This window comes from Rhea americana, unplaced genomic scaffold (genome assembly GCF_003343005.1).
Source record: "Rhea americana isolate MKP2758 unplaced genomic scaffold, rheAme1 scaffold_425, whole genome shotgun sequence".
NCBI lineage: Eukaryota > Metazoa > Chordata > Aves > Rheiformes > Rheidae > Rhea > Rhea americana.
Window position 1 is genome coordinate 122,772 of NW_028186563.1, and position 11,094 is coordinate 133,865.

Below are 11,094 nucleotides of genomic sequence, written 5' to 3' on the forward strand. Positions count from 1 at the left end.
TCATGAAGAGCTTGCATTCTCCCCCAACTTGCCAATCAAGTGAGCGACCAGTTTCTGCAGGGCTTCAGCTCGAACCACAGAGATGCGCAGAACTTCTTCATGGTTGGCTTTCTCCTGACTGTCGTAGCTCATCACAGCTTTGTTGGTGATGAGGGAGACCCCAAAGACTCTGAGGCCACAGTGCCTGGCTACAATTACCTCCGGGACAGTGCTCATGCCTACAGCAGGAGAGAAAAGGACAAGGGTGAGTCAGAAGGGTCAGGATTTACACCAAAACAAGATCTCTAATGCTCCAAACCGCTCTTCCATCTTCAGCGCATGCCCTGGTCTCATTTCCCTTTAGCTCTCTACTCCTGAGCAATGCCATAGTTTAAGGCTGTATCAGTTGTAAGGCTGTAATAGTTGTAGCACTGCAGTTACAACTCTGTTCAGCATGAGCCAGCTGTGTTTGATTCTTGTGTACTGTGTCTCTGTCCCTAAGACAGAGCGTCTCACATCAGGCTGCTTGTATCCCTGCTATGAGAAGTACTGATGCGCTCTGTCATTTGACTCTTCTCTCCCACGGTTAAAAAATTATCACTAGGAGAAACAGCTTTCTGAGGAGCTGAACTCCTTTCTTCACACACAATGCATCTGCAGATTTTAAACGAACAGACTTCCACAAGCTGCTTCAGCTACCCAGGTGTCAAGCTGGAGGAATCGCCTGGTTCATATTGCTTACCTTCCTCAAGCGCAGTTGGGAAGGTTTCCGTAACAGCTACCCCTAGAGCACTGAGACTGTCCTGTGGAAGACTGCTTTGTACAGAAAGGGCACAGGGAAAATCCTTACAGCATCAGAATTTAGAGTATAACTGAACAGCACTCGATTTCTGATTGACCGCCACTCATTCCTGCTGAAGTCAAGCCATCAGTGTGAGGAATTTCTTCCTTGGAAAACAAATGGAGCATTATGCTGGGCTCCTTGTCTCAACAGCCATAAACACAAGAACTGTTTTGCAGATTCATCCTAGCAGCTGCATTAAGTAACTACAGAACTATGCAGAACTATACAGAGCTTATCTCTCTGCGCCYAGGACACTTAGGTGGGGAGACAAACGGTGAAAAGTGTCAGCCTGGGGCCGAGTTTAATTGTTTAACCCATTGCTCAGTGCCCAAATGACCCCACAAACCCAGCCCGTGTAGCTTACCTACTGCATCTGCTCCCAGGGCCTGCAGCATGCGGCACTCTGCAATGGTTTCATAGCAGGGACCTGCCAGCATACAGTATACTCCCTCTCGGGTGAAACCCAGGTAGCCCAGTTCCTGCGCGCTCTCCCTCGCCAGGCTGAGCAGCTCTTGTTCATAAGCATCTGACATGCAGGGAAACCTCACTCCAAACCTGTAAGGCAGGAAAGGACACGGCCATGCTGATATTGCTACTGCTACTTTCTCTCCATCAGGGCTCAGTAATGATCACCATTTGATATAAAAGGGAAAGATTAAGGGCAGACCTGCCTTGAGCACAGTCTCACCCCAGYCTCACCATCAGACACTTCCATCAGCACAACATTCCTGCCAGATCTAAGCTCCCAAGACCCTTGGCATGGCAGAGATTATAGCCACTGGAGGGTCTGGCATTGTGTGCCTACAGTACAAGTCCTTAGGGAATGGTCTTTCCAAGGACCTCTGTCTTCAGATAACACTGATGGCAATTCTTTCTCCCCAGTAACTGGCTGTTGTGACTTTTAAAAAAAATCACACATCAAAGAGTTGCTGCTCTCTGCTTTTCCTGCATCCTGCAGAACCGAGTCCCAAAAGCCACGCCAGTGAGAAGGCTGGAGCAGGGCCTGGTGGAGCATCGGTAACTATGCATTTAAGACTCACTGCAGTGAGCAGCTGTTAAACCAAGCCTAGCTCGGTTGGTTTTGCAGAACGGATGCCCCTTTCTGCAACAGCATGGGCTGTTCTTCACCTCATTAACACTCTCACATTTGAAATAGAAACAGAGTTGGAGGTGTTGTAGACAAAACAGGTGAGATTTAAGTCTCTCCCCTCTGCTATCTATATTAGGCTAGTCTGAAGGGTCCAGGGAATGGCTTCCTTTAGAAGGCCTGTTCTGCAGAGGAACAGATATTGCTAGTCAGAATATACCCCAGGGCACAGCACCCCATTCAGCTTTTGATTCCTGGCACAGCAGGGTCTCACCAAGCACAAGTCAGTTCACTTTTCTAGGATATAATTGAATTTAGTTGTCTTAACCAAAGGCATCTAGCACCATTTGAGATACTTTGGTAGGTCCTGCTCATCTCCCGGCTGTCACTCCAGAGCATGCAGGTATCTGTAGGTCTTATGCTGTATTTGCCAGCTCCCAAGAAAGGATACTCGTTGGGGTCTCAGATGCTATTAAATGTCTATATTTAGGCAATGATGTCCTGCTCTTGGTGCCATCTTGCAGGAAAAGCTGCAGAGGAGCACATCTCAAAGCTCTAGGGCCAAGTTTTAGGTAACATTCATCCTATGCTTCAAGGTTGGGTCTCTGACTTGCTTTGGATCTTCATATAATAGCCCAGCCCTCTCCTGATTGAGCAAATTGTACTATGGGGTCAAGAAAAGCAGAGGTACATGGCAAGGACTGGTGTGGTGCTGCTGAAGTAATCTGCAAAATAAACTTGTAGCCACCTTCCTCACCTTGGTTTGATAGGAATGGATCAGGTCCCTTATCTAGGCTATTAAAGCTTTGGCCAGCTTTCATATTCCTACAGTTGAATGTTCAAGGCAGCAGCTGACTTACATTTGTGAGCACTAAAATATTATAAATAAAAAATAACCTTTTCTGTCCAGTCTAAGAGAATAAGCGTTCATCAGCACAAAAATTGCTGCTTCTCCTTCCTGAAGGATGGCCTGCAATGCACAAACCAGCCTCTCTAATTTATTAAATGCAATCCTCAGATTCTCCCATATATTCCCTTTTCACATCCCTGCATTACCTCTAGCTTTCCCTCTGTTGTGCTCGTTGTGACAAATTCTTCCCCATGCCTGAGCCAGACTGGCTTTTAGCAGGAGTCTGCTCTGCTGAAGCAACACCCTGTGACACTTTGTAAGCTGATTCATAAAGTCCTTTTGCCCATTTGGATGCCCTGGTGAGCAGTACAAAAGTCACATCTCCCAGAGCACTGCAGTCTTCACCAGGAAGCTGCTTTGGGGAGGCAATGGGACAGCTATGCTGCCTTTGAACATTGTCCAAARGAAGTTATTGCTTGGTTGGCGTTTTTCCTCCGATGCCTGAGTGATTATGCAAGTCCAGAGAGCTGTCAATGCTCCTCCATGTGGCTTCTTTGCTTTTGATCTTTCTTTCTTCCAACCCACACCAAAACCTATAAAGATGTAAAGATGTTTTGCTTTAGATAGGTACTGTCCTCTTGCCATTTGAATTGCAGAACAACATTTATCTTTTGAGATAGTTGCTAACACCTTCCAGATYTCTTCAGAAGCAAGATCCAGTTCTGGTGTTGGATCAGGATCAGGAAGGAACTAACTGTAACTGGAAACCAGGTGGAATATGTTGCTCTCAACCAGAACTTAATTTCCGGAAAGATCCCAAGACAGTTCAGGTATCTGTCCTGCAAACTTGTTCCTTTTATTAAGATGAAGGTACTACCAACCCAACAACAGATTTGCGCATCCTGTTATCTCCATTCACTCTTTGCTCATAAATTATCACCYCCTTCTCTGCCTCTATTCCCTGTCCCTTGGCTTTACACATCTGACTTATTTGGCCTCTTCTCTGCCTGTTTGGTTAGGAAGCCATTTTTTCTGCTGTTACCTGCTTACCAAAATCATGAGAAGACTCAGACAATCCCAGCTCTCTCCTGCTTCCTTGTTGACTTATCTGATATCTGAGCTCCCTCCTCTGCTCAGGCCAAAGGTCCAGTGGACATGTACAGCAAAAGCCCTGGACTGCTGCTCTGCAAGATTCACTTGCCAGCTCGACCAACAGCAGGTCATGTTCTTAGATCTAGAGGCCCCCAGAGAGGCAGGCTGCCAAGACGACTAACTCTCATCGGACTGATGTCTTAGTGAATAAAAGATATTAACAGAGGCACCTCACTTTCAYGGTCTGAATACAAGAGGGGTTATCAGGAACCTTTGAATTTTCATCTATACTCTACCAGCTTATTGCCTGGCCTCTGCTGTGTCACAGTTGTATCACATCAGAAATGACCACCGATAAATGCAGGCTGGAAACGCTGCAGTTCACTCGATCGCTCAGAAGGAACCGGCAGAGACGGGGACTGACAAGAGACAGCAGCAGATCCGTTTTGGAGCCAGTATGGCTAGCGACGTCAGGAGAAGSATCAGGGTTCTGCTTTTACAAGTCAAACCTTTTGGAGGTTTGCATACAAACTCCTTGTAGATTTAGAGGCAACCACCAGTGAAGGTGCTTGGAGACAGCAGGACGGGTGGCATAGCACACTTAGTTATTGCTTTAGCTTTTCCCTTGTGCTTAGGTGGATTCAAACCCTAACTCTCAGTAAATACTTGCCAGCAGGTACAACTGATGGTCTCAGCTCATGACTGGAGTAAAAACAAGGATGCATTGGCAATGTGGGGGCCGAGGGGTCAGCTGGGGCCTAGGGCAGATGTGCTTTGTCCTAGCACCACTGGAACTCAAGCGTGGAACAGAAGAGACAAAGCAGGACAGGAGCAAAAGCCAGCAACAGAGCTGTGTGGGAAGTCTGCAAAGAACCTGCCACATAGCTGCTTTAAGCCARTACCACTAATCTTTTATAAAACCATTAGAAATGCTCTTCTGCTCTTATAGGTGCACGTTGCCCAGTTCGAGGAGGGAGGATACGTTCTTACCTCTCGTCATTTGGTCCTCGCAGTGGGTTCTGCCCTCCCAAGCCAAACATGTTGATGTGATCTCTAATGAACATGATGTCCCCCACTTGGAAGTGGTGATTCAATCCCCCAGCAGCATTTGTGACAATCAAAATCTTGATGCCCAGGAGACAGAACACCCTGATGGGAAAGGTGACCTGCAAGAACCAAAAAGAGACATTCGTGCAAGGAATATCAGTTTTTAGCCCACATGTTTGGCATTCCAGGAGCACTGTGCTAGATTTGTCTTTGCATGGGTGAGATTACTAGATAAATTGATTTTATCTTCCATTCTGTTCTTGCATCTTTTTGGAGAGAGCTGGAGCAGCCATTAAGTAGTTGGTTAATTGTCCTTGCTCAATTAAAAATAATAGCAGCAGGGAAAAGACACTCTGTGATCAACAGCATTAAGAGGGTATAAAAGAGAGGAGAAAGAAACAGCGCAGGTTTGAAGCAGCTAGCAATCGCCTTCTTGGGGAGGCAAGGAGAAGGGGAGTTTGTAGAATACTAACATTCTGCTCACTTTCTTTGAGGAGAGAAAATCTTTGGAGCAGTCCTCCCCCATTTTAGTCTATTTGGCTTCAGTAGATTCACTTCTCTTCGATTCAGGTCTGTAGATCCTCACATACCATAGCTGTGCTTCCTTCTTAGTTACAAGATCTGTTTCCGAGTGTCCTATTTGTATGGGGAGGAGAACTAAAGGCCTCCAGGCATCTAAGTAAGAAATTTCCCATCTCCATGGGCAGTGAGGGGCCTATATGAGCCTATGAGGAGACAAATCATTTTCCCTCTAATTTAAAATCTCCCCCAAAATTTAAATAAAAAGCATTTTGATGTTTTTGTAACATAATCAAAATTAGTTTTTAAATAAATACCTTCAAAATTCAAGCCCACATTCACTAAGGTCTCACTAAGGTCAAACAGAGTATGGAAGGAACATGCAATAATTTTTCCTTGCTGCCAAAGTCTTGCAGAAGTCAAACCACTGTGCTGGTTAAGTAACTACTTATGCACACAAACCTGGAGTTTAACTGATAAACCAGCAACAATGTGTTTTGCAGAAACAGATTACTTTATTTCAGCTTATTCACATTAGCTCACTGCAACGACCAGCTTATCCAGAGTCACGAAACTATTAGGAACTGGAAGAAGAAAAAAAAAAGAAAAAAAAAAAAAAAAAAAAAAAAAACAAGAAAAGAAGGAATCAGGAGGGAATGAGGAAGATCTAGTTCTAAAATGCTAAAGTAGCTGCAAGAAGCAGTAACTATATAAACATCACGTCTTTCCTATGAACACTACTTCTTTAATAAATGAAGTAATTTTAATTGAAAAATGTTTTGATAAACCTATTTTTATATCATGCACATTTAAAACAGTTTTTTTATTAAAAGGTAAGAATGCTGCCAAGTATTATAATTGATATTCAAATGCAAACTGCCCTGAGCCACAAATTAAATCCCAAACCTAACCAAATAAAAACAGAACTCACAAAACCAGCAGCCAGCAAATAAGAAATATTATTTCCATTTTCTAACAGAAATCCTTAAATATGCATGTTAGGTTATGTAAGTGTTTGAATTTACATATAGTTTTTATATGTAAACTGGAAAATATTCCAAGCTATACTAGCCAATGAGTTTTTTCTATGGGAAAAAACTATAAAATATACAAACACAAAAGAAGATTAAAACAGATTATTGTTATGATTCAAAAGTTTCCCGGTTGCTGATTTAAACCACGATTAAAATGATTGAGTTGAACCACGTAAATTAATCTGCCTGGTATGATACACCATTTTGCCCTGAGTGTATAGTGGGGCTGGCCAGTCCGTACGGCTGCGCGGCATCGGCTTTATCTGGCAGAAGCCAGCAGGCTTATCTTAGTTTGAATTCCCAATTTTCTGGTTTTCGGAAGAGACTGAAATCCAAGCCTAAGCTGTTTAAATACTCCTTGCAAGAGCCAGCCTCCTRCAGGTAGATGTCAAAGCGAGCAGTCACTTTTACCTGTCTTAAAAATCCATCTTTTTTGCTTCGTGAACAATTTTYTTAAGGAAAACTCACCGCACTGAGAGAGTATCCTTCGTAGAAGTGGAAACGTCCCTGCATGCATACGCACGGATGGCCGTTCAGCTCCCCAAACACCAGCCTGCCAGCGTGCCCTGCAACTGTAGATTAACAGCATGTCATTTTAGTTACAAGTCTCAGACCTTTGATTTTAGAGGGGTTTGTCAGCTGATGCTTATGCGTTACAGCAGGGCCAAGCGCTGCAAAACCAGGAACAGAAAGTTCAGTATAAATAYCAATGTCAACATGCAGAAATACATGGGTGGATTACTAGTTTTTTGGGAAAAAAAAGAAGTTCAGTGGCTTTCACTGAGTTTGGCAAGATCTTCCCTTTGCCATCCTACCATTTAACTTGACTTGACCAATACTTCTGGAGAATACCTCCAGGGACACAAACATGTGCTTGAGAGCTTCAGAAGAGGGTCAGGCCACGTGAGGAGTGATGGCTTCCAAGATGTTGATTTCTGCTTGCTAGCAGTTGGTCCAAGAACACATCATTTCTCACRGGACCTTAACCACTCACAGGATATTAGGAACAAGCAACCAGGGATGAATTTGTATTGGCAGTCTGCAGGTGAAAAACAGCTCACAATTACCATTCCTTGAGTTCCTGTCTATCTAGGAACAAGTACAAACTTTTTCTGGTGATAGCAAAAGCGTCAGTTTACAGCTATCACCTAGGAAGAACGATGGACATTTGGGATTAGGGCTCATAGAGAAGACACTGAAGTTGYGTCAAGATATGGCTCTACTGATGCTCATTTCACCACTGAAGGACAGTTTGCAGCCAGGTGTYGAGAGCAGAACACACGCTGTGTATGCCGGTTTGGGCTGTCTCAGCGTAAGGGGATGACACTGGGCTCAGTTAAAYGTTGCTGATGGGACACTGAACAATTCTTACAAATAATCAGACGCGCTGGGTTGTGCTAACCTGTGCTCCGTGGGAAATGAGGGATATCTTCATATGGAAAGACTATCTTGTTATCCAACACATCAGCCAGACCTCCCAGTCCAGAGCCACAGATGATGGCAGTCTTTGGGCGCTGAGTGGTATGGGCTTGTAACCAATCTGCTGTTTCCTTATACACCTCATAGCAATTTCTGCAAAAGGAGAACAGGTCAGTGAGGCTATCAACCCATCCAAAGAACAAACCTCAAAGGATAGAAGTCCTGAGAAGATGAAAAATTTTTTCTTGCTAAGATTAAAATGATAGGAGCTTCACTGCTATTACAGATGTTTCTCTATAGCAACCRCTTTTAATCTCATATTTTAGCTCTGGCCACAGGCAAATCATTTGAATTCTCTGTGCCAGTTTCATTCTATAGTGAAAAACCACCTAATGATACCTATATCACAAGAACGTCACAGGGCATAACTATTCATGCTCTGGTGAGCACTGCTCTCTCCGGAGCTACTGAAGGAATGTGAAAACATTGTTAGYCTGAGAAATTGTGAACTATATGTCAGTGCATGGAGATGTCTGACCAGGGATGCGAGATAGGGATGRGGATGCGCCTGTRCTCTAAGGCTGCAGAAAACAGGAGAAGGTTTGCTCTTCTGGATGGAGATAGGGAAATGCRAGAGGGYRCAAGGCCAGGGGCACCTGTATGGCACAACTGAGCTGCTGTGCTGACRAGGCAGTTGTCACTGTCCCCCTGCGACGTGGTAGACAGCAGTCCCATGCAAGGTGGTGCCACGCATCCTCTACAGAGATAGGGAACCCAGTCTTCCTAAGTGCTGGGTGCCCTCAGCCCCCAGTGCCTCCTTCTGGAGCTGGCAACACTTCTTGAACATCCACCTTCTCGATACCTCGTGACTTTGGAAGCGGAGGTTGACACGGAGACCTGGCCCATCCTTTTCTCTCCTGCAGGGTGGGCAGTGGCGCACACCCAGAGCCTGTCCTAGGCAACAGGCCGTTGMCATAACTCTGTGGCAAAACAGAAATTAAAAGCAGGAATTTGGGATCCTGGGCCTGTGTTATTTGATTTCAGGGGGGCTGCTCAGATACCTTGCTGAAACGTAGGTCCTGCCCAGTGCTGACGCACATCACTAGAAGGTGGGATAGGAGGAGTTAGCATTACATTGCCTGTTTTGTATCTGTCTCATGCGAAGTGAGCGGACTTCAGCTTTTAGCCCTGTCACTCCAGTAGTCTTCAGATGCATTAATCACAGCTTTGAAAATACAATCAATAGAAGAATAAGCCTATAATCCTGTTTCCAATAGCACAATGAAGATACTTTCTGAAAGCCAGTAACAGGGTTGACTGGAAATTCTCTTCAAAAGCAAAAGGTACTGATAATATTTCTTGATAGCAACTCAACCATTGCCACTGATGAACAGAATTAATAATAGTATTTGATGGAGGATTGGGTCACAGAGTGAACTCGCCCAAATAGGGGCAGCATGTTCTGCATATGGTTATTAAGGAGTGAAAAGATCAGACACTGCAAGGATGAAGGGGAAATAAAATTGACTGGAGATGCTGATAAGCAGCATCTCCGTTTCCTCAATGTTTCTTTTTTAAAAGGTGTTTCTTGTTCCCAGAGGAGCAAACCTTCTTCTGTTTTCTGCAGCCTTAGAGCACRTGCRCAAAACCTTTCGAAGTGCTGCTCTATACTCCGGGAGATTTCCGACCATCGATGAACAGGATTTGAACGTCGATGTACATCTAATTCCTGAAGGGCACGTCATTCAAATGCAGACTGTTGACTCAAACCGTTTTTCTTTCTTGATACTGATGCAGCAGGTAGCTATTACTTGGGTATCTTCTGTGAGCTTTTTCATCTCCCAGCTCCTGCTATAGGCTCTGTCCAATGTCTGCTACATCAAAATTATGTTCCTAGTTAGAACAGTGATGTCTTATACACTTAGAGCATGGCAAACTCATGATCTGCACAAAAAACCCTTCCATACTCTTGAATTAAAATGAAGTCATATGCACCTGAAATACTTTTCCTTTGAAAAGTCTAGAAATGAGAGTTTATTTACCATAACTTACTGCTGAATTCTCCACGTGCTATCTCCAAGCTCTTAAAATAAGCAAAAGATATGAAAATGACATTAACCAAGCCTACCTTTGACTGATCATATTATCATTTTCCCAGCTGTAGTTCTCCCAAGGCAAATATTTTTAAGAGCTTYACATAAATTAATGAATGACTTCTCATACCTTCTCCCCTGAGTAACTCCTATTTAGAARTTTTAAAGAACCAAGAGTTTAAATGCAATATCCAAGCTCATGAGGCATCTGTGGCAGACAGGTCACCAAGTATTTGCTCTTTCATTTGCTCCCTAGTCCCTTTCTTCCATTTTTGCTGTGTACTTTTTAAAAGGCGAGCGTATCATTGGATCAAAGTCAAAAATACTATTCTTGCACCCACACAAATTTTGGGAGTCTGGGATGGAACTGATTCAATGACAGCTGAAGACAATGGGATTGACTGAGTTGCACTGAGTTTCAGAGGGATTTTTTTCCTTCTAAGCAGAAAAGTTAAAATATTTCCTACCAAAGTGGGTGGTAAAACTCCAGTCCTGTGAACTCTACTAGCCTGAAAGGAGCCAGAGCAAGTATGAAGCAGCCTTTAAAGCCATCTTAGCCCCTGAATGCTCCAAAAATCCCAGAGCTGTCTCTGGTGCTGAGTGCAAACTCCTCACTAATGGAAAAAAAACGTGCATATTCATTTGGGGGCCCCAGACCACAATATTTTCTGCTTAGTTCTTAGAAGTCTTCTGGATGCAGAGCATCAAAGGGGACCAGTGGGTGCTGAGAATTTTCTGAACATGAGGAAGAAGATACTTGCTCAGTGGGASAAGGAGAGTTTGACCAAGGTCAGTGAATGCAATATTTAGCTTGGAACTGCATGACCCTGAGGTCTGGGCAGGCTTTTTGACAGCATGCATTAATACGTGTAACACAAAGCCCCCCATAGCTACCCCATCTCCAACAATGCACACCTAATAATAGTGCTCAGTGGCATCGCTTTGGATTAAATCACAGGATCAGCTGAAAACACAATCCCCTTTATTGTGATTGCTGTCATCCGCTGGAGAAACGCATCTGTTGCAAAACACAGGATTGTCACTGACGACAGATCTTTTATGGCATGGAAAAAAAAAAAAAGGAAAGAAACCCCTCTAAAGTGCCTCTTCTTTCATATTTTCATAAATTT

At 44.0% G+C, this 11,094-nt stretch overlaps 1 protein-coding gene across 1 annotated transcript in view; it reads right to left on the reverse strand.

Moving 5' to 3' along the window:
- PNP (purine nucleoside phosphorylase) overlaps positions 1–11,094 on the reverse strand; it is an 11,682-nt gene continuing 588 nt past the window's right edge. Inside the window, exons 2-6 of the mRNA XM_085315269.1 lie at positions 7,855–8,024; positions 6,921–7,024; positions 4,843–5,018; positions 1,188–1,378; positions 1–218 (exon numbers count right to left, since the gene is read on the reverse strand). Coding sequence (XP_085171395.1) covers positions 1–218; positions 1,188–1,378; positions 4,843–5,018; positions 6,921–7,024; positions 7,855–8,024 — 859 coding nt within the window. The remainder of the gene's footprint in view (positions 219–1,187; positions 1,379–4,842; positions 5,019–6,920; positions 7,025–7,854; positions 8,025–11,094) is intronic.